The sequence below is a fragment of the Colobus angolensis genome, unplaced genomic scaffold, assembly GCF_000951035.1.
Source record: "Colobus angolensis palliatus isolate OR3802 unplaced genomic scaffold, Cang.pa_1.0 Scaffold18, whole genome shotgun sequence".
Lineage (NCBI taxonomy): Eukaryota > Metazoa > Chordata > Mammalia > Primates > Cercopithecidae > Colobus > Colobus angolensis.
In genome coordinates, this window is record NW_012114932.1 from 11576556 (window position 1) to 11601578 (window position 25023).

General features: G+C 39.9%; 1 protein-coding gene across 1 annotated transcript in view; it reads right to left on the reverse strand.

Annotated features, from left to right (window-relative positions):
• CDH2 (cadherin 2, type 1, N-cadherin (neuronal)) overlaps positions 1–25023 on the reverse strand; it is an 86518-nt gene that overhangs the window by 5145 nt on the left and 56350 nt on the right. The window contains exon 14 of the mRNA XM_011939297.1: positions 7919–8083. Coding sequence (XP_011794687.1) covers positions 7919–8083 — 165 coding nt within the window. The remainder of the gene's footprint in view (positions 1–7918; positions 8084–25023) is intronic.

Below are 25023 nucleotides of genomic sequence, written 5' to 3' on the forward strand. Positions count from 1 at the left end.
TTAAAGAGGTTAAGGCCATAAAATCCATTAGAGAGAGACCACTGTGCTATGCTAGAGTATGGAACATTGCCTTATGTTTTAATAATTACAAAAGGGCAAAATCACTGAACTTTTTCAAGAGTTCTTAGGCAAGCCAGCTTTCTATGCAGGTTAAGTACTTTAAATCCCTTCCACTTGGATAGCACTGATTTTCATCTGAGAATAAAATATGACTCTTCTGAACGAGGTATTATATAAACTCTTGGTAATATTTTGGTAATTCTAAAAAGATTGCACTGAAGTCCTAAGAAACTGACAGTAACAGGCACGAAATCTGAGTGAATGTACAGAAGAAATCCAGTGGGCAACAGAACCTTCTGGTTCTCCCTTATGGGATTCCTTTATTCTTGGATGTGAACATTATTTCACAGGATGTACTGTTACCAAATTTACAAACTAACCGCCTGTGTTTCTCTAGGTTTGACTAAATTTAGCAAAGTATCCTCTTGTTCCACCTTTCCTGGAGAGGTAGATCTTGAATTCTGAATAAAGCTGAACTATTTTCTAAAGACTGAGGCTTCTTCTCTGCAGAGAGAGCTTGGCTCTGGCTGAATTCTTGCTGAGCTTTTATTTATAGACTTCTGATCCCAGGCTTTATGGGCGGAGACATGCTTTTATGAGGATAAAACCCCACATTATGCAGTGAGGAACAAATGAGGGATGTAAAAGAAAAGAGGTCTTACTGTTTCCTTTACATTCTTTCTTCTACAGTCCTAGTGCCACTGCTTTAGTGCAGGTCATCGCTACATCCTGTCTGGACCAGAGAAAAAGCCTGCCTAACTGGTCTTCCTGTCTACAGCACTATTCTAGCTTCTTTCCTACAAACCACTGGTTTCTCTCTCAAACATTATTTGATATCACTCTCGCAAGGTAAGACCTCTGACTGCTCTCTATGACTCCTTCCAAATGAAAGAGTTCCCCCAGCAATGGGCAAAATGATTTTTAATTGGTGCATGAACACTTTAAAACAATTATTTAAAACTCTTTAGAAAGCATTCAGTGAACCAGGACTGTTTACCCACCTTTTCTGTTTCAGCTATTCTCAGCTCCAGCAACCACAACTGAATTACGCATCCCCAAAGGGAATCCCCCCAAACCCCAAAGCATCATGTTCTTGTGCACTTCTCTGTTGTTTATTCATTTTTTTGGAATTACATTTCTTATATTTTTTATTTGATTAATATCCATCCATCCATCCAAAAGTTCATTAAAAATATCACTTCTACTGCACAGATCTTTTTTCCCCAGCCATGACTAGGAGTCATTCCTGTGGTCTCTTTGGTCCCTTCTACTTTTTTATTTTTTATTTTTAGAGACAGGGTCTCACTCTGTACTCTAGACTGTAGTGCAGTAGTACAATCATGGCTCACTGCAGCCTTGACCCTCCTGGGCTCAGGTGATCCTCTCACCTCAGCCTCCTGAGTAGCTAGGACTACAGACACATGCCAACATGCTCAGCTAATTTTTGCATTTTTTGTAGAGAGGGTTTTTTGTCTTGTTGTTCAAGTGGGTCTCAAACTCCTGGGCTCAAGCGATCTGCCTGCCTCAGCCTCCCAAAGTGCTGGGATTACAGGTGTGAGCTACTGTGCCCAGCCTCATCTACTTATATCATCTTGTTTGGAAAACAGTAGATTGTGACATCCCTTTCTACAGAGGCTGTTTTATATTCACATCTCGCTGTCCAACACATTGCCTGACATTCAACAGGTATTCCATAAGGTAACTATTCATTGTTGTCCTGGGCGTACTTTTTCCTGCTCAGCATCCTCTTCATATTTATATCCACTGCTTTCAGAAAAAGCTAGAATCTAGATTTAAGACATATGTGGATATAAAAGTACACCATGTTTACATTACAGTAGAACTGAATATATCAAGGCCAACATTACTACCCCTCTTTCTGGGAATTTCATTTTACTTAAAGTAATTTTCGATGCAGAAGAAGTGGATTTTTAATTGTTTTCTTACAATTAGAGAACAGTAGAAAGTCTTTTACTCCTAAAAGGTAATTTACCTGTAATAGTTACTAATATGACATCAATAATAAAGATATTTTTACTATGTGACAAGCAGTATACCAAGCACATTACAAAGATAATCTCATTTACTTCTCACTGCAGTCTTAAAAGGAGGTTCTATTACTATTCCCATTTTACAAATAAGAAAACTGAAAAGGTTAAAGAAAAGGATCTTGACCTTGTACAAGGTAACAGAGCTGTTAGGTGAGATGGCTAGATTTGAACTTACACAAATGCCCAACTTCTATAAGACCAGAATGAGATATTTTAAAAAAGAGAAATCAAATTAAATTACTAGGAGAAAAAGACAAGCTTTTTTTTTTGTTTTGGAGTTGGAGTCTCGCTCTGTCACCCAGGCTGGAGTGCAGTGGCACGATTTCGGCTCACTGCATGCTCCGCCTCCCAGGTTCACGCCGTTCTCCTACCTCAGCCTCCCTATAGCTGGGACTACAGGCACCCGCCACCATGCCGGCTAATTTTTTGTATTTTTAGTAGAGACAGGGTTTCACCATGTTAGCCAAGATGGTCTTGAGCTCCTGACCTCGTGATCCGCCCACCTTGGCCTCCCAAAGTGCTGGGATTACAGGCGTGAGTCACTGCATTTCAAGTAAGTTGTAAGAAGCTTCCAAAAGTTTTAAACAATATTAACAAAAAGGTGGTCTTGTAACAGAATTATTCACTTGATTTTTATACTTTTGAGTAGAGAAATATACTTCATATACTATTGAATACATATATACACACATAATAAACATTTTTATATGTATGTATGTGTATATGTGCATGTGTGCACACACAATGATAGTGTTTGACTTTATCCCCACCCAAATCTTATCTTCCCTAGTTCCCATAATCCGTACATGTTGTGAGAGTTCCCTAGTTCCCATAATCCCCATATGTTTTGAGAGGGACCCAGTGGGAGGTAACTGAATCACGGGGGCGGTTACCCCCATGCTGCCGCTCTCACGATAGTGCGTTCTCATGAGATCTGATGGTTTTATAAGGGGCTTTTCTCCCTTTGCTGGGCGCACTTCTCTATCCTGCCGCCCTGTGAGGAAGTATGTGTTTGCTTTCCCTTCTGGCAAGATTGTTAAGTTTCCTGAGGCTTTCCCAGCCCTGTGGAAATGTGAGTTGATTAAACCTCTTTCCTTTGTAAATTACCCAGGCTTGGCAGTTTTTCATAGCAGCGTGAGAACAGAAAAATACACATACATATAAAGAAGTGCATTTCTTTTTACAAAGACATATACAGGATTGGTATTAGTAAAATTATTGGAGGTATGTTAATATCTAACTGTTGGGCTGAGATTAAATGAATCTGTTTGAACTTTTCACTCTCTGAAGGTCATGTTTAAAAACTCAAAACAGAATTAAATTCTGCAGTGCAAATTCAAAAACATGTGACTTATTTTACTCTGCCTACCACACTGGAAATAAGTTATCATTTTTGAGATTCAAGGCAACATTCATTCCTTATTTAAATAAACTAGAAAATGTTCTCATGAGCTTTCTTATTCCTTACATCTATAAAAGCACTCCAATTATAATCATCACTATATTATTCTTCCTTTGGAACATTTGGTGCTCTGCTAAATCAAATAAGACCTGCAGATAAATGAATTTGTGTGCCTTTTAAATATTTTTATAAAATGTGCTTGAGTTCTTTCTAGGTGCTTTCAACTGTTTTAAAACTCTACAAGTATTCATTTTTGTCTGTACAGTAAATGAAGACACTGAACAAGTCTTAACATGTATCTTGGATGAAAGAGTCTAGATGGTATTTTGGAGAGTTATTATTGGCTTAGGCGTTCTGACTTACATTAGACTTTCATCTCCCTTAAAAGTCCCACAGAACTGACCATCATCTCCTTAAAACTATCGTTTTGATTGTTTTCTATTATACCTTACCTCCTTAGATTTTCTGTCTCCAACTCTAGGGGCATTTCTAGGTGAATATATTTGGTTCCTCCTCTCCTCCACATTTCTCTATCTTGTAATCACATTCAAATTCATGGATTTGGGCCAGGTGTGGTGGCTCATACCTGTAATCACAGCGCTTTGGGAGGTTGAGGATGGAGGATGGCTTGAGCCCAGGAGGTTGAGGCTGCAGTTTGTTATGACTGTGCCACTGCACTCCAGCCTGGGCAACAGAGAGAGACCCTGTCTCTTAAAACACACACACACACACACACTCTCTCTCTCTCTCTCTCTCTCGGATTTAGTTGCCATTTTCAGAATGATTTCCAAATTGGATCCTTTCATCCATTCACTTGTTTACCAAATCATTGTGCCCCATACTGCCCCTCCAGGGAGAAGCCCATCTCCCCTCCCCTGGAACACAGAAGGGCTCGGCGGGAGGCAGGATGGAACCATGGGACCCGTGATCTGAGGGAGGTGAGTTCTGGATACCATGGGATGCCAGTGGATGGTGCCTAACCCATATTCTGTATGCCTGACCTTTCCTGGGTTGGTAAATACTTAATGAAGTTCCCCCAACGCTAGAAAAATGGGGAAGGGAATTCTAGACAGGAAGAACATCAGATGGGCACCAGCATGAAACTGTAAGCTGAGATCGTGAATGACAAGTAAAGTTCTCTGTAGACAGCCTGCAAGATGCTGGGTGGTGAGGGCCTTGAGATGAAGTTGGAAAGCCAGTAAGAACCAGACAGAATTGGCCTCCTATGCGTGGAAAATAAGGCTTTGGATGCTGGCACGTTTGCATTGCACAAATATTGTGCTAGCAATAAAGCAGGGTATACACACAAGGAGAATTGATGTCTAATTTATGCTTTTATCTATATATTACTTGCACAGTTATGTTACACACAGACATTTGATAGTGATTTGCTGAATGGATGATCTTACACTGAGCTCAAGATGCTTTCACAATGAGCCATTTTTCACATATGCAGACAATCTTCAAATTATGAAGAGACTGTATTCTGGATGTCAATTTGCAGTCAGTTGCTTGGAACAACGTTTTTCATATAAGTAATCACACCTGTTCGTTAATGCTCTCCAGCCATAACAAACTGTGTACCTGAGCACTGTTCAGAAGAAAGAAAATTCCAAATGGAAATTCCCATTATAACTCCTTCTACTGTGGCTGAGAAGGGTTGGGTAAGTGAAACTTATTGACTAGATGCTCTTTTCTATCTATTGAAGAAGTCAATAGATAGAAATAGATAGTCACTGTTAAAACAAAGAACAAAAAAATCAATGACCATAGACATAGACAAACACACACACACACAGAAAGTACACACTTAAACATAAACTCAGAATTTGAATGTAATCTGACAAGTAGGACGAAAGGCTCCAGACTCAGTATCTGTTGAATCTCTATCAGATGAAAAGTGGGTGGCACCTATAGCATCATGCCCTACACATTAGCCAGAGTGCATACTCAAATGCCTGAAAATGACAATAATCTAAGAGGTAGGTAACATACTAGATGTTTCAGTTATGAAAACATGAACAAGAACAGTGCTTGTCCTGGAGAGAACTCACATGCTGAGTGGAAGAAAGAAATACTGACAGTTACACCCCAGCTGGTGAGGGCTATGACCTGAGGGGCAGCTTGTTATCCCTTCCCAGAGGCATCCAGGAAGGCCTCACAGAGAAATGTTTCAAGCTGAATCCTGAAGGCGAAGTGGGAGTCCTGCAGATGGCCAAGCAGGTAAGGGCTTTGCCGAAGTTACAGTATATTCCAAAGTGTGATGCTTTAGAGGAACTGCAAATAGTTCAGTGGGGCTGCAGCACAGAAGGGAAAAGTGGAGAAGTGAGGGGTAGAAGAAGGCAGGAATCAGATGAGGAATAGCCTTATAAATAAACCTTACTGTTTGATCTTTAGCACTGAGAAAAGAAGAGCATCAGGGATGGAAAGAAATCACACAGAATACTGATACTTCAGGGACAGGCAGAAATATTTAGTAAGGACTTGTTAAATTATACTTAAGGCAGAATTCTGGCTTCAAAAAAGTATGGTTCCAGCTGGGCACAGTGGCTTATGCCTGTCATCCCAGCACATTGGAAGTCTGAGGCAGGGGGATCGGGGGATCATTTGAGCCCAGGAGTTCAAGACCAGCCTGGGAAACAGGGCTGGTGAGACCCTGTCTTTACAAAAATAAAAATTAAAAAAAAATTTTTTAAGTCCAGTTCCTAAACCTACAGTCAAAAGATTCACTGTATCTCGAATTGACAACAATCAGAGTTAACTCAACAATTTCTTATGATGACAAACACAAAATGAGAAATAAAATCATTAGGCACTCTTACATTTTTCTAAAAGATCTAGGCATATACGTATACATTTCTGCAAATTCTCCTAACTGGATCTATATATAACTAAGAGCTGGCAAAGTCAGGACATATTTCTGTGGATAGAGGGAGTTACTGGCATTCTGTTGTTTTTGCTTTCTATGTGTTTTTAAATCATGTCAACTACAAATTAACCTTATTACCCATCTAGCAGAAATGAATACGTATGTTCAGAAGGCAGCATATATCTCAGGAATAGAAAGTAATGGATAGTTATAGAGACAGGCAACTATTCCAATTTTGTTTTAAAACTTTTCTACAAGCAATAAGTATATCTAAAAATCGAATGTAGATTATGTTTAATATTATATGAATTTTGAGGAAGCCCAGGATACAAGAGTCTTATCAGCCTATGACTGAAGGCCGTATACAACAGATGCGTTCCACTTTGTAATGCACTGAGACCTATTCTGATCTTGGAGACACCAATGATACGACCAGAAAACAGGAGTTCTGCCACATATTCACAATCAACATCGATATGTATCGTTCTCTTATATTCACAATACAAATTCAAAAGAATTATAGTAAGACTACAGACATGATCAGAAGACGCAGCATAAATCATTGAACTTCAAAACTTAAATATTAAATGTAACAGAACTCTTGGTCAGTAATAAAAGAATGTCACAATAATTTTGACAGTGAAAATCATATCTGTTACATTCAACAGATAAGTAGCTTTCTTTTTTTTTTTTTTTTGTTGAGACGGAGTCTCGCTCTATCACCCAGGCTGGAGTGCAGTGGCCGGATCTCAGCTCACTGCAAGCTCCGCCTCCCGGGTTCCCGCCATTCTCCTGCCTCAGCCTCCTGAGTAGCTGGGACTACAGGCGCCCGCCACCTCGCCCGGCTAGATTTTTGTATTTTTTTTAATAGAGACGGGGTTTCACCGTGTTAGCCAGGATGGTCTCGATCTCCTGACCTCGTGATCCGCCCGTCTCGGCCTCCCAAAGTGCTGGGATTACAGGCTTGAGCCACCGCGCCCGGCCTAAGTAGCTTTCTTTTACAGAAGCTCTTAAAACTCCTCGACTAGACAAGTATTTAAATCACTTACATAATATTTAATTTAGCTCTTCCAACTAATCTCTTTTGATGGAGTCATTGGGCAGGCACTGAATTCTCATGATTTGTAGGATTCAAAGGTTACAGTGTGAGGAAAATTAAAGTGAACTACTGTTATATTTATTAATGCTAATAAATGAAATTAGAATGCACTGTAATATTGTTAGTCTATTTATTACTTGTAATCAAGGGAAAAAAAATCCTTGGAGACAGTGTGACTAATTCTGATAATATATGATGTATGTCATTTTACAAATGCAGAATCTTAATTGATAGATCTCTTTGTGATTGATCAAAGCAATTACATTTGTTATTTGTCAACGAAGTCACATTTGCTTTTACACGAAGATAAACTTCAGAAACAAAAGTATGTTTTAGTGAACTATATGGCTGTATTCTAAGCAATTTGTGGCCTACAGAGATCTAACTATTAGTATGAAATGAAAACTCTTATAGAGAAAACGAGTCTCTCTCTGTACCTCATTAATGAAGTCCCCAATGTCTCCAGGGTGTGGGGCTGCCGATCGGACTGGATACTGGGGCTCGGCATGGATGGGTCTTTCATCCATTCGTCGGATTCCCACAGGCTTGATGGCATCAGGCTCCACAGTGTCAGGCTGCTGCAGCTGGCTCAAGTCGTAGTCCTGCAAAAAGACAAAATCAAAAACCGATGGGAGATGGGCACAGAGATAGAAAATTACAACCTCGCTTTTTAAACACATCCTCAGAACACAGAGAAATGAGGAAAATTTAACATAATGGAAAAGTTGCCACTATGAGTTTTTCATGTTATGATTAAATATTTCTTTCACACAGCTCTTTCTTCTGTGCTTTTCATTTCTACAGTCTGTGCTCCATCTGCTTTACAGTGTTCCTCATCAGTTTCCAATGAAAAACAGCAGTGTGATAAGGTCTCACTATAAAATAACTAAGAAACCGACTAGACAATATAGTTGTACCATAGAAGTAAAGGGGCTAACTTACTGTCTTTAATATTTTTTTAAAATGAGGGTGGTTATTTTTCCTTTTCCCTAAAGGAAGGCATTAGTTCATCAAGGTTTCAAGCCACCCTCCTTCCCTCCCTCCTTCCCTTCTGAAGTCCAGAGCAGAGGTCAGAAAACTATGATCTCTGGGCCCAATGTGACCTATGGCCTATTTTTCTCTAAGACTAGCTTTTACATTTTTAAAAAGTTACTTAAAATAAAAATGACAAAGAAAAATGTGCTACAAAGAATATATGTGGCCCACGAAACCTAAATTATTTACTATCTGGCCCCACTGAGGAAAAGTTTTCTGACCTCTGGTTTAGAGGTGTTAGGCCAGAGAGAGGGTGGATTTTCTTCCAATGCTGCCTTGTGGGAATGTCCTGGAAAAACAGTCTGTCCACTTTCGGAGAGGCAAAGTACAACTTGTAAAGAAGGATGCTCTGGCCATAGGTTGGGCCCTCAGAACTATTTTTAGCTCAGGCATCAGACAGTTGGACAGGAATGTATAAAGAAACAGACTACAATGTAGAAATACATCCACATTTTAGGTTTGGGTAAATACTTTGTAGTTTTCAAACCTCTGAATTCTGGTGATATAAAATGTCATATCCCCAGCTTACCCAACATTCTCCCATTTCAAAACTGACATTTGCAGAAAGCATAGATTTACTTATACTTTATTCTTAGTTTAGCCTTCATCTCTCTGTCTGAAACTAGCTTTTAAAACCTTTTGCAGTTATCTCTATGGAGACTTTGATTTATTCGACAGTTGAACATTTACCATGTTTTGGCAATGGTCTAGGTGTCTTATCTATGTTCACTCATTTCATCCTTACTACATGTGATACTAAGTTTTATTATCTCCACTTAAGAGACGAGAAAACTAAGTTTCAAATACCCCAAGTCAGTCACCTATGGTCCCAGATCTATTAAGAAATAGATTCTGATTCCAAGCGTATTCGATTCCAAAGCCTGGCTCTCTTCACAGTCATCTATGAGTAAATCAAGACTGAGTTACAAGGTTGGATTTAAAGGTAAGGAACTAGATAAATGAGTTTGGAGGGACAGGAATGTGAAGAATGCTTAAAATAACAAGGAGACAAAAGGAAGGAAAAGGTCAGTAACCTTCATACTCACTATGGGCCAGGCACTAAACCAGGCTCTTGATAAGTGTTTTCTCACTATCAATGCTGTTTAACAAACCCATGAAGAATGTTTTATTAGCATCTTTTTAGATGAAGAAACAGGTTGAGTAACTTGCTCAAGGTCACACAGCTAGTATAAGACTAAAATGAGAATCAAAACCATGAGTGTCTGACTTCATAGCACCCGATTTAAAATTTATCTCTATGCTAATTGGGACACTCGGATCCTGGCAACACTCTCCCTGAATGTTTCCTTATCAAGAACTTCAGCTGGCAGGTGACGGCACTCACATACCCTGATGGAAAAACTCCTCCTCTTAGGTGTGTGCAACGTGATGCGGAAAGTGAGGTAGGTACAGAGACTCTGAACCCGCCAGAGTGGGATGTATATTTGGTGTATTACAAACTATAAAATGTTCAGGGGGAAACCGGCTTTAGCTCTGAACCATCTATGGGCTGGCGACAAAGCACCACTTTGGAAGAGTCCATAGCAGGAGCAAAGGCATCAGAATGCTGCTTTCTCTTGTCAGGATGGAGTATTTCAAATCATCCATACAAAACTTGAGAAAAAACACCTTGATCTTGCATAAATGTGCTCCATTTTCAATTTTATAGAATTTGAGTTATTTACAGAATATCTCAGAAAAGTCCCTCAATGATGTAACAGATGTGAAAGCCCTTGAAATGTTAAAATGTTATACATGATAAAAAGAGGGATTTATTCCGTAGCACTTTGCGAGGCCAAGGCAGGAGGATCATAGGGTCAGGAGTTCGAGACCAGCCTGGCCAATGTGGTGAAACCCCATCTCTACTAAAATATACAAAAATCAGCCGGACATGGTGGTGGATGCCTGTAGTCCCAGCTACTTGGGAGGCTGAGGCAGGAGAAACGCTTGAACACAGAGGGAGGCAGAAGTTGCAGTGAGCCAAGATTGCACCACTGAACTCCAGCCCGGGTGACAGATAGAGACTGTCTAAAAGGAGGGAAAAAAAAGTAAAAAAAAAAAAAAGAGGGATTTATTCGGAGACATTTGTAACTACCAAGCACAATAGAGTGGGGTGAACTGTAAGTATGTGCTCTTATTCAATTACCAAAGCTGTCCCTAAAACGGGGGAAAATAGATGGCAAGTATATTGATGACAGTTAATTAATGTTTTTACCCTAAGGGCGAAAAATGTTTCATTGGAAGTCTAAATTACACAAAAATAGGTAATTGACTCTTACATTTAAGCACTGTCTTTTACCTGGCAACATATTCTTTGATGGTCCTGGATATATTACATAACAGCTTCAGGGTGACAAATATAAGAATATAGCGGAATTTCTTTCATATAACTGGAGATAAAAGAGGTATATGGGCTTTACTCATGCTACTCCCTATCTGGGAAGAGCCACTCTACTCTGACTTCTTCTATAACTCCCAGTGTATCCAGAGGTTGCAAATAAAATTGCATTTTGATTAGCTAGTAGAATTTTAAACATATTCAAATAGGTCACCAACATTTAGACATAGGGGTATCTCACCTGAGAATAACAAGATCTGGCAAAAGAGATCTTACATTCTGACAACAATTTGCTACCGCTGAGAGCAGCTGTCCCCTCTGGACAAGGAAAGGATTATCCTCCTAACCTGCTTCATTCATGAATGCGTATATAACATACAAAATAGCAAATAATTTACATTCTTTATCTTTCTTTTGATAGCTTTTTCCTACTGTCTTAAGAACCAGAGAGCAGGAAGAGTCTTAAAACTTCTGTGGTCTTGCTCAGACCTTTGGACTATCAATGTGTCAGGCTCACAGAAAATGCTCACTAAAAGAAGAGTGTTGAATATAATCTCAGCGATGATATTTATGCCAGATATCAAAGGAGCAGCTAATTCAAGAAATGTGACTTGGATCACATTACACACTATAGTCATAATTTACGATGTGAAGGGAGAGAAAGACCCCCTGGTCCCACTGCTGAGAATCATTGCCATGGTGAATCTACCCCATAATGATGGAAACCTGTTAAATTCCTCCACGGTGATGGTGTCCAAAAAGAGGCAGAAAATCACTGGTTTAGAGGAAGTTAGACACTAGGTTAAAATATACGGCTTAGAGTATCTCTGTGATGGCTTCTCCTTATCTACGCAAATATGAGATATAAAAATCTGATGATGGCAGGGAGCGTGTGGAAGTGTCCTCTGGTCACAGGGACGGGCTCTTCTGTTGACATCTATCTGTGTTGTATGGCAAAAGTCCTGACCTGAGAGTCTAATTTTAGACCTTTTGATAAAAAATCCTCCCTAATTATACATCTTTACAATCCCATAATGATATACATAAACACACAAATGACAACATGTAGGATGAGAATTAGAAAGAGACTTACAAAGACCAAAAATCTTCTCAATGTCATTGGATTCATGGCCTTACTCCTGAAAATTATAAACAATCCAAAAAGACATCTTTATTTGGTTCCTAAAACTCTAGACAAAGAGTGAGTCTGAAAATTCTCTTATGATTGCCAGCCTTTACAATGTTAACTTCCCAAAGAAATTTAATTTTCAAATGAAGGCCAAGAAAAATCTCTTTTAAAATTCATTTTAATGTTTGGAATGTGTGTTAATTGGCAATCACAATTAAAAGTAGGCGTAGAATTTGAGTTTTGATAATATTAACACTGCAAGTAACTTAAAATTTTTTTGGCCTATGATTTAAAATGTCTTAAAGGTGACACAGTTCTGGGGGAGTTAGTAAGAAGTTAGCATGACTCGCAATGATTTATAATTAGTTTGGAAAATGATACAACACGTTTAACTCAGAGCATTTGGTTATGCTACAATAAAATAAAACGCTGCATCAGTATCAACTGAAATTCTAGAATCCCAGGCAAATATTTCCAAAAACTACACTGCATGTAGAATCTATAGAATTATACAGTTAGCCCATTTCCGGCAGTAATGCAAACACTCACTCATTTACCATCCCACCAGTATATATGGAATGCCTACTGGGTGCCAGATGTCATTTTCAGGTCTGAGAGCAAGCAAGCAAGCAACCTTTATGTGGTGCTCATCACCTGTCAGGAATTCTGTTAGGTGCCTTCTCATGTGGTATTGCATATAATACAAACAAAAACCCTTCTAAGTGGGTGTTACTGTTCCCACTCTATTGATTACTGTAGCTCAGGAGGTTAATGATTTGACCAAGGGTCACAGACTCACTTAAGCATGTCAAAGGATAACATAGAGCCCACCAGGGCAAGCAAAATAAATAATCAAAAAACTGCATCTTTTTGTCACTTGCCAGTGAAGAAATGCACCAAAGAGTTTACTGACGAGGAAAACATCTGGGGTTTGAAGTGCTGGGAGGGGGAGTTCAAGATGGTTCTGCTCATCAGGCACTGGGCGCCAGCACTCTGCACAGAACAGAATGAGTTCTTCGGTCTGTGCACAGTTGGTTAAAATACGACTAACTGTTGTTTAGGCAGGAAGGAGTCCTCACTTAGGTCAAGTAAGAGTCTGATACATGGAGGAGAGGGGTGGACACTCAAAGTTCATGGACCTTTATCCACCTCCACTGGTTAGAACCACTGATGAAACATAACAGTTTTGCTATCTCTTAGGCATGGGCTGGTACAAGTGGAATATTTTCCTTTTATAGTTGCAAAGGCAAATGACTTTAAAATCCCCATATAGATAAGGTAAACATTAAAAATGTTTCAAGACTGAGTGACTGAGAGAAATTAAAATACTCACATGGAAGTAAATGGACAAAATCCTGAAGGAAAAAAAAAAGTATCCAGAAAAAAGCTGACTGTGGCACAGGCAAGAAACTTCAGACACAAAAAGAAATGGAAGGTGGGAGAGAGAAACATCATTATCTCACCCTCTACAGCTCCTGGCATTAAAATAATTGAATAAAATAGTGATAAGGTGTCAACATATTACCATACAACTGCTGACAAGTAAGTCAAATATACCTGTGCAAGTTTTATGTAAATTACATTACAACCCGATTTTCTTCCCCAGTGAAATATCGTTATGATGGTAACTATCTTCACAGGTCAAATGATGTGGAAAACGCAGTAGATTCTATAGATTATTAAAGCCCCTCCCCCTCCCCCCCGCAACAAAAGATTTGCTAAAAGCTTTTTCTGGATTGAACCATAAACCTAATAGAAATAAAATAACTTGGGAACTTTCAGTGTACAGATGAAGGATCTCTGTTCTCTCTCTTCACATACATTTTAATCTTACTGGTAGCCAGTTTTCTACTTCCCACAAGGGAGAGGACTGAGTCCCCACTAAAAGGGAACAGTCATTGTTTCTGCCCCTGTGGCTTACTGTTAATGCTGACATGTCACAGTTTCCTTTAAAATGCTACCTGTTTTCAGAATTATGAATGAGCTATAGGTTCACTCTTTGATGTAAAATTACACTTCTATTTTAGAAACTGCGACTGTTGAAATCCTATCACAACTTATTTCCTGTTGTAAAATTATGGCTTATTCTTTTAGGAACATGTGGCATATACACACTTCAATTAGATTTGATTCCACAAATTCTTTCATAAGAGGAGTCTCTCTTGGGAAACAGACTCAGTTACTAACATCATAGAGCCTTTAGTCTAATGTCTTTTAACAGGACACATTTAAAAACAATGAAAGCTTGGCCAAGCGTGGCAGCTCACGCCTGTAATCTCAGCTCTTTGGGAGGCTGAGGCGGGTGGATCACTTGAGGTCAGGAGTTGGAGACCAGCCTGGCCAACATGGTGAAACCCTGTCTCTACTAAAAATACAAAAATTAGGTGCCTGTAGTCCCAGCTACTCAGGAGGCTGAGGCAGCAGACTCGCTAGAAGCTGGGAGGCAGAGGTTGCAGTGAGCGAAGATCGTGCCATTGCACTCCGGCCTGGGTGACAACAGTGTGACTCTGTCTCAACAAAATAATAATAAAAAAATTAAAATGAAAGCTGAATATAGTATCTAAACTGTTACAAAAAGTATGGAAAGTGAAGGTGTAAGAAGCTATGAAGGAAGTACTGCTGGAAGAAGGGAGGATGCAGATATGCAGAGAAAACAAAAATAGGTAATAAAGAGATGACAACATTTGGTTGAGAATATGGTGGCAGAGCATAAAAATCCGTCCCTAGTTTATGACACATCATTTTGAAATGTCCTCAAGAATATTCTTTGTTTTAGGATAAATGTACACATAAAGTAAATACTGCAAAGGGAGTCAAGTATTTGATTTTTTAAAATCCTTGATTCAAATCCTGGCTCCATCATATTTTGACTGTGTGACCTTGAGCAGATTACATAAACTTCCCATGCTAACCTTAATAGTATCCAACTTTTAGACAAAAAAGCCAATGAGAATTCCATTGATTAAATACGTGTATAACAAGGTTCAACAATCTTTTCCTGTAGGGTCTAGATAGTAAATATTAATATATTAGGCTTTTGGGGCCAGATAGTCCATGTCACAATGTTTCAACTCTGCTGTTGCTGCAGCATAAAAGTAGTCATAGATAATACACAAAAAATGGGCATCAATGGGTATGGTGCATGGCCATGCTCCAGTAAAACTTTATTTATAAAAACAGGTGGGAGGCTGAGGCAGAAGTCTATGTGTAGGCTGGGCGTGGCAGCTCACGCCTGTAATCCCAGCCACTTTGGGAGGCTGAGGAGGGTGGATCACGAGGTCAGGAGTTCGAGACCAGCCTGACCAACAGGGTGAAACCCCATCTCTACTAAAAATACAAAAATTAGCCGGGCGTGGTGGTGCACACATGTAATCCCAGCTACTCAAGAGGCTGAGGCAGGAGAATTGCTTGGACCTGGGAGGCAGAGATTGCAGTGAGCCAAGATTACACCACTGCACTCCAGCCTGGGTGACAGAGTGAGACTCAGTCTCAAAAAGAAGAAGAAGAAAAAAAAAAAATAGCTGGTGGATTTGGTAGCTGCTAGAACACTGGCCTATAGCATTTTTGTATGTTAGTTTTTTTTGTTTTTTTTGTTTTTTTTGGCATAGTACTAATACATGCTTGTTCAAATCTTTATCACTGTTATTACCAGAATATCAATAACTTTCCATTTCCCTAAAACTAAATACAGAAAATTTGTAATTAGCCAGGAAGATTAAATATTAAAATGATTTATATAAAATACTGTGTCATTTGCATGAAGTGACAGGAATGACAAAGGAAAAGTCATATGCAAATCATGTGCACAGTGAAAGTATTTAATAAGTGGGAGGGAATGGGCACTGACCAGTTCAGAACACATGCTTTTACAGCCTACTAATGTGCACCCTGGCCACAAGTGTTTGGAGAATAGCATGCAAAAAGGGAGTGACAATGTGCTAACCCAATCCCTAGTGAAACTTTCCTTTTCTGCAATCAGAATTCTCTGAATAACTAATATATAATAGTGTTTGCAGGTCAGTAAAAATGTATGAATAACTTGGGAACATCATTGACAGAGCATGCTTTAGCCAACAATAAAAGTGTTGAAAGTGGTCTCCACAGTTATGTCCAGATTCAGCCATCTGTTAAGTTTGCTTCTAAGGCAGAATAAATTTATAAAGCAATTATTTCAAGCAATCAAATATACCATGGTTAGATTATACAGCTTCACTCTCAACTTAAAGTCAGATAGTTGGGCTTGATTGCCCACACATTAAGTCTGGTTCCTGAGACTGGCAGAAGTCCGCAGAGATTCCCTGACTCAAGAAGAGATTTCTTGACTCAGAAAAGTAGCTGGTTTGTTCTCAAGTGGCTTTCCTGTACCTGTGCCCCATCCTTCTGTCTAGGCATCCTGCCTGGACTTTAGATTTAGCTCCAGACTGTATACTCAGAATTTTTTTTAATAACTTGGCTGCTTAGAATGCTTCTTCAGATTTTAACTTTGTTAATGTCAAAATGTGCCCAATTCTGCAAGCTTAATCAATTGATTACCCTTATGTTTTCTAAAGTCATATTACCAGTCGTCATCTAATAAGCCTAGTTGTACTGGTCCAAGTCAGTAACACCTCCTGCCTGTTACACACCAGTGAGACTAAATAAAATATCTATCATATGACCTCTATCACAGTGCATGAGAGCTTGAACTCTCGAGTCACCAGACCTAGGTTTGAAAACTGGACTAATAGCAGTGTCTGCTTCATGGAGTCATCAGGAACATTATAAAGGACATGCAAACTGAGAGAGTAGCACAGTGCCTGACACAGAACAAGTATGCAACAATGCTAGCATTTATGAATGCTATCATCATTTCCTGAAGACATCAGAGATCTCTAAGGATGACAGTGAAGTTATCGGGAGTGTACTGGTTCAATTAAGCCACAGGTAGAGTTGCAAACTAAGTTAGAAATTCAGGAAGAGGGACCAGAGCAGTTCAACTAACATTCTATGAGTGTTGCCAGGTGCCAACTGTCCTAGAAATAAAAAATAAGTATGACAAATCCGTGCCTTACAGAGCTTAAGGTCAGGACAAGCAGTGGACATAAAAGCTCAAAATAGAGGTAGACAGGGAATGCTGTGGGGGCACAGAGCGGAGACACTCGATTCAGCCTGGTACTCCAAGACAAGATGTCTTGCGATGAATCTTGATGGCTAAACAGAATTAGGTGAAGAAATGGATTACGTTAAAAAAGTGTGGAAGAGTGTGGTATATGTGTGCAAGTACAGGCAGTTCAAAATGCAAAGTGGAGGGGTAATGACAGAAGAAACTAAATCGTCAACCCTTGAAGTTCCCAATCCTAAAAGCCAAACCCCAGGTCATAGGAACTGTGGGTTCTTACCCCATCTCAGGCACTTGGACTTGGCGGAATGTGTTTTCTGTGTCACCAAGACTCTAGGGTACTCATCTACATCAATACTGAAGCTAATTTCCACAAATCACATAAAAAAATCAACTTCACTGGAAAAAAGTCAATGGACACTCACATGGCAATTACATCTAGATCTTCTAGGTTCTAAAAACCTAGGCCACTAAGAGGCACTCCTATTATAATTCCCTTTATTCTGAAATTGTATATGATTCTTTATATGTGCCAGTGCTGGATCCTGATCAAGAAGACTTTAGTATCACAGAAAGTACTAGAAGCTTTCTTCAGATAAAGGAAAGCTTCCTTCCCTTGTTTTTAGTGAACCTTACATTCCATTTCTCATGTCTATACAGTATTGTGTTTCATGAGCTGTGCCTACTGTATCTCCTTTGTGCCAAGGGACCTACTTCCCTGTAACATACCTGGATTGGTCAGAACAATGCAACCCATTGTGGGTGGGGTAAAAAGGGTTCTCAGAGAATCTCCAAAAAGATTCTCTAAATTCAAGTACCTAACCTGGGTGTGTTAAGACTTCCAGCTTATCACTGAAACCATTTATTCTTCTTGCTAGGCACATTGCTAAAGGTTATTTCCCAGGTAATTAGCAGTGGAAGGGACGTGTGCCACTTCTAGGCCTGGCCCATAAAAATCTCCCAAAAATCATCCTCTGTGCCCTGCTGTCATATAGTGATTGCATGGATTTAAGGCTGGGGTGACCCTGGAAGTCACATGTGAAAGATGGGAGAGCCTCTGGCACTTAGGTCCCTGAATGACTGTGTGGAGAGGAGCAGACCTCCTTTCTCCATCCCAAATGCCCATGACCTGAAACCCAGTTACTGTTAAGAAAGCAATAAATACATTTTCAACTAGACTTAGGTCACTGAAATTTTACAGTCTGTTACAGCAGCCAGCCTATTTTAACTAATACCTTTGGCTAAATATATTTGTGTGACTACTTCTCTCTTTCTCTTTCTGTCTCTCTTCTTTAAGCAATATAAAACTATCTTAGAAAATTACTTTCTTTTTGTATAAATCTGTTTTTGTTAATCCAAGACTTATTTATTATTGTATAATTCAATCAGAATCTCCAAAATAAGAATCTATGAAGAATGAGCTGATAACATGTATCAATAAAGCTGGTCTCGTACACAGAAAAAAAATACCAGAACATGACTGTCCTGCTTAAAGAGGGAAAATCTGTATTTAGTAACCAACAATTGTCATGTCAAAATGCAGGCCATGTTTCCAGATCTTTCTGCGTTTTTGAAAGGATTAGGAAACAAGAATTTTATGTGAATATTTTCCATTTTTAATTCTGCAAGCTAAAGAAAACATAGTCATGGACTATTTGTGAACAGATTCTCAGTTTATAAAATGCTACTTTAAAATGATACAGAATCCATCTTCCAGACACGTCCCCCAAAGCATAGGGGTTGGTATGAGGTATTGCTATGGTCTGAATGTGTGTCCCCCACTAAATTCACATGCTGAACCTGAATTCCCAATACAATAGTATTAAGAGGTGGGGCCTTTACCAAGTGATTAGGTCATGAGGGTGGAGACTTCATGAGTGGGACTAGTGCCGTTATAAAGAATACCAAGGAAGGTTTGCTCCTTTCATTGTATGAGGACACAGCAAGAAAGGTGCCTTATATGAAGCATAGAGTAAGCTCTCACCAGACACTGAATCTACTGGCGCCTTGATCTTGGACTTCCCAGCATCTAGAACTGTAAGAAATAAATTTCTCATTTATAAGCTACACAGTTTATGGAATTTTGTTATAGCAGCCTGAACTACTTTCTTTGAGAGTTCAGTACCATCTCAGATTAAAACAGAACAAAACAAAACAAAAAAACCACCAATGAACCAGGCCTGGTCAGTCTCTAAAACTTAAAAAAACACATTTTGGAATTCAGGCAGAGTCCTCTCAGTCCTGGCATGTGAAACCTATACAGTGTTCTCCGAGCCTAAAAGGTGCTGGGCCTTGTCTGGAGAGACTGAGAAGAAAATGGAGCCAGTTGTCATGCTCCAGTCAGCAACAGACTTGAGTATGAGCAGCTGAGACATGGTGGATTACAAGGGCCAGGAACCCAAGAGTGATCAAGAGAAAACTGATGTGGAATCTTTAAACAGCCACCCAGCCTTACTGTCACAACCTCCTTTGCCCAGCATCAGCTTCAGTCTCTCATGAGTTAACTCTGCCTGAGAGAAAAGTCCTCATCCCTTTGATGCAGCATATTTTCTTTTTTCTTTTTGAGATGGAGTCTCACTCTATCGCCCAGGCTGGAGTGCAGTGGTGCGACTTCGGCTCACTGCAAGCTCCGTCTCCCGGGTTCAAGCCATTCTCCTGCCTCAGCCTCCTGAGTAGCTGGGACCACAGGTGCCCGCCACCACGCCCAGCTAATTTTTTGTATGTTTTAGTAGAGACGGGGTTACACTGTGTGAGCCAGGATGGTCTCGATCTCCTGACCTCGTGATCCGCCTGCATCGGTCTCCCAGAGTGCTGGGATTACAGGCGTGAGCCACCATACCCGGCTGCAGGATATTTTCTTGACCCCTTTGTGGGACTCATGACAGGGGTGCCCCATTTACTCAGCATGCTGTGTTCACTCCCTTGTAGGAGGGAGTGCACAGGCCAGGGAGTGCGGGAACCAGCCGGCCACCTTGGCACTGGCAGGAGCAAACTCCGTGCAGGCCGTGGTGGCAACTAGGTGGGGGTGCCTGCCACCCCAAGGCCCCAGAGGGCGTGTTACAATGTTCTCTTAGCTCTGCCATCTGAAAACAGCAGTGTGTCATCAGCTTGGTCGGCCATTTGCCTCATCGCATGAGGTGGCTGCCCTCTGCCAGTGTGGGCAAAGGGCCCGTGTGACAGCCTTTTGGGTACCCACACTTGGTGGGTCTCGAATTCTTGTCTGGTACCCAAGAAGAATGAGGTCATGCGACAAACTGAAGGATGGTGATTGTGGAGAATTTTACTGAGTGATGAAAGCAGCTCTCAGCGGAGAGGGGAGCTGGAAAGGGGATGGGAAGGGTGGGTTGCTCTTCCCTGAAGTCAAGTCACCTCTCTGCCCTTCTCCTCCGCAGTCAGATGCCTCTCTCTGACATCCAGCTGCTTCTCTCTTCTACCGGCTGAGTCTGGGGTCTTTATAGGTACAGGATGGGGGGCAGGGCAGCCCATAGGTAGTTTTGGAAAAGGTAACATTTGATTGGTAAAAAGGCATTATTTAGAAGAAACCAATCGTGAGAGAGCAGGCAAACAGGGACTGAAGTTCTCACTTTGGGCTACAGGTTCCAGGCTTTTCAGCTTTAAGGTGGGGCTTTGCCAAGGACCATCCCTGTCTGCCTCGAGTTTCTCTGCCTCCTGCCTCTATCTGAGGCTGGCATTGCTCCCTGAGTCAGAACTCATTGTCTGAAGGGTTCCAGTTTCTATCAATTATCATTTGTGACCCCAGCCAAAATGAACAGCAGCACCTCTTTTCATAGATTATGAGTTCCCACATCAGCCCAAGGCCTTGGGAATGGTTAATGTTTCAAATCAAATTCTGAAAGCATAGGAAGTTGCTGGATGTTCCAGTTCTGCTTCAAGGACGGGAGAGCCTTCTGACAAATTTGCACGGCATTCCAAAAAGCAGTATTTTAGTTGCCTGGTTGAACATGAGCTTTGCCAAGGATGGTGTAAGATATGGTAGACACCATTTTCTTTGCACTGAGGCAGACAAAGATTTAATCCTCACTTTGCTACTTTCTAACAATATACATCTATTTTACTGGACTACTGTGAAGGACAAATGAACTAAAGTATATTTCAATAACAAAATCACATACTTAGTACAGCGCCTAACACACGGGGTACACCAAATAACAGCTTTTGCTATTAGTATAGAGAATGAAACTGCATTGTGTCAGGTGATGTAGGCAGAGGTTTCAAGTGAGTACCAGTTACTGAGCACCATTTATACACACTCGATAAATGTTTGTAATTAAGTCTAAGCCTTAAAAAGCAGAAGGCTAACGGTTTCTGTTTCTTATTCTGGAGCTGAAAGGGGATGGTCCCAGGGAAAGTGAGATATCGGCTATATTATATATTCACCCTGATTTTATAAGTGATGCTGATATGGAAGGAACTTGATACAAAGATCATGGAAAGCGATACAGCATCTGCAACCAACCCCATTGGCGAAAAGGGCACTGAAGGACATTTACTAATGAGGGTAATTAAACATGCCTTACTAACCAGCAAAAAAGCCCTGCTGACTATAGCAGTGAAGCAGATAAAGAAAGAACTTCACCCTCTGAAAAGAGACTAGATATGATACTAAAAGTGTCTGTTCAACCGCTAACAGCCCTGTGTGGAGATAACACTCTCATCAGAACTCATCTAATGCTAGTTTCAAATATGGGCCCAACCTAGCCTCCTGACAATCTAAGCCACAGCAGAAGTTCCACAAACTCTAATAAATCTCTATTATACACAAGGTAAGAAAAACAGATATCACGGTAGTTTTTTTTTCATTTTCTCCCATTAGGCCCCTCTCTTAGTTATTTTGTTAAAGAAATTAGCAAACTGTACCTTGACATAGAACTTATACAGATAGAGACTCTAATCAAAGGGAAGATAAGAACTACCCTTGTAAAAGACTATTTTGCTTTGTTTTCTTTGTAATCAGTTAGCTGCTGGTATGGATACTTTGTCTTGGCAGGAAGAAGAGGAATCTTAGCTGAGCCAGTTTCAGGCTAATTTTCTGGAGACTGCTGTACAGACCTGCCTTGCTGTAAACACAGTCATTACCTGGCATCCAGCAAATACTTAAACTGATCTCGGAGATCTACACAACTTTTAAAGCTTGATAAACAACATGTGGTTCAGTTTACAATGGAATACTATTCAGAAACAGCAAAAATGATTCTTTAAAGACTGTCCAGCTAAGACATGAAGCAGACCAGACCAGCACTGGTCATCACCAGCCATTCACACCTAAAAGTAACACACAGGCTCCATAAAAAAACAGCTATGGATAATAAAGATCGATGAAAACTTGTCCAGAACGCAGCATGGCACCAGTCCCATTTCCAAGGCCTATTACTATAGAAAGATAATTATCTTCAAAAAAATAAAAATTATGAATTAGATTCGATTGCCAAAAATTCTTACTTCACACTACAAAGAAACAGAATTTCTAACAGGAAGCCACATGTAAATTATGGAATATAGAACACAGTATATTTCATACTGCTGAACTTCTCAGGAACTGACCATGATTTTAAGATTTAGAGTAATAACATCTATTTAGAAAGTGGAGTACTTACAGTAAATAAGATAAGATACTTAAGAAATAAGATAAATAAATCGTTTATTTTTCTTAAGGAAAAAGTAAAACAGAATCCACCAAAAATCTAAAAACAAACAAACAAACAAACCTTGCAGAATATAGTCAGAAAACTTATCCTATTGGTTTCAAGATCCTAGAAGGCTACAGTAATTAAAACAACATGGGATTGACTCAAGAATAGACAGAACAGGTAGTCCCGCAGAGAACAGCAGGAAGCTAACCCACAAAGCTGCACACACACAGCACCTGCTTTATGGCAATGTAGCACTGCAATGCATCTTTTTACCAAAAGGTGCTGGATATTCATAAAGAAAATGAAGAAGTCCTGACCCCTGTCTTAACCAAATGAAAAATCAATTACAGATAAATTATGGACTTAATATGATAGGTAAAACAATGTAGCTTCAAGAAAATAATATATATATAGTTGGGGAGGATTCATTACCTTGGGGTAGAAGTTTTATTTTCTCATTATTATTTTTCTGAGTCAGGGTCTCTCTCTGTGGTCCAGGCTCTGGAGTTCAATGGCATAATCACAGCTCACTGCAGCCTCGACCTCCCAGGCTCAGGCAGTCCTCCTACCTCAGTCTCCCAAGTAGCTGGGCCTACAGGTATGAGCTACCATGCCTGGCTAATTAACAATTTTTTTTTTTTTTTTTTAAGAGATGTGGTCTTACTATGTTGCCCAGGCTGGTCTTGAACTCGTAGGCTTAAGTGATCCTCCTGCGTTAGCCTCCCAAAGTCCTGAGATTATAGGTATGAACCACTGTGCCTTACTCAAAGTTTTTAAATAGAAACATGAGCACTAACCATAATGGAAGAAAAAATTATTAACTGGACAACATAAAAAGTAATAAAAAAACTTCTGTTCACCTAAAGATCCATTAAGAGAATTAAAAAGCTACAGAATGAGAGAAGATATTTACAATATATTTATCTGACAAGGAACACATATCTATAATCTGTAAGAACCTCCTACAAGTCAGTAAGAAAAAGATAGACGACCCAATAGAAAAGGAGACAAACAGGCTGAACAAACTTCATGAAATAAAATGTCAAAAGGGTAAAACCATAGGTAGGAATATCCCAATTAAATAAAGAGACATACATCATCAATGTGGCCTAAATTTTAAAAGACTGAAAAAAATCCAAGGGCTAAGTGAGAAAGAGGATATGGAGCAACTGGAACTTTCATGTACCACAGTGGGGAAGGGAGGTGTCAACTGTACGATCACTTTGGAAAACATACAGGACTGTAGTCGAGCTGCACATATGCACACTCCGTGGCCCAGACATTCAACTCCTGTGCACACACCGGAAAATGCACCAGAACATATGCAAGCAAATGTTCATAACAGTTTTATTCATAATAACCCAACTGGAAAACCTCAAGTGCCTAAGTGAAGTAGGATGGATACATAAAATGTAGTTAATTCTTACAACAGAATACTATTCAGCAGTGCCAAAAATGAACTACTTCTATACACAATTCTCATAGGTATAATGTTGAGTAATAGAAGCCAGATGCACAGAGTGCCCACTGTTCGATATCTATTTACATAAAAGTCAAAACCAGGGAATGCTAATCTATGGTGACAGAAATAAAAAAGAGTGGTTACTTTGGACAGAGGGCAAACCACCTGTTTGTAGGTCCAAGGGAAGCTTCTAGGGTGCTGGAAATGTTCTTTGTTGGTGTGAGTCATAGTTACACTCTTAACCCTATAGAAAGCATCTGCTTCTGGTTGGGATAAAGTCACGAGACCATTATTCAAACTCTAATGCCAAGAACAAATCAGCTAACTTCCCAACCAAAGCTTTTTGAAACCATAAGATAGCAGAGAACAAAATAAAGCCTAACTGAATGAAAATATAGAATCAGACAAGCCCTTTCTAGGAGAAGACCCACAGCTGCCTTTAACCCTGAAGGAAGAGTGAGAGGAAGAAGACAGAACTCTGCCTTTAAAAAACATACGGATAAATCACCCAAACTTTGAAGGAAGCTGAAGTCGCCGTGAGTCAACAGGCTTGATGAATTCACATCCTGAGGGAGTCTGCACCCACCACTGACTCTTTCTCATGGGTTTTTATCTAGTATACGAGGGGGTAAACCAAAGGTTGGGTGCAGCGCTGAAGAGCTGTCATGCTAAGGAAAAAGTTCCAAAGGGTGGATTGGAATGTTAAAGCACAGACAAGACACCATTTAGGAATCTGTTGTAGGATGGAGGTAAGTGAAGGTAGAGGCCTTGGAAATGAAGATAAGTGAATGGATTTCATGAACTGGTTTAGAGATAGAGGAGAAAGAGC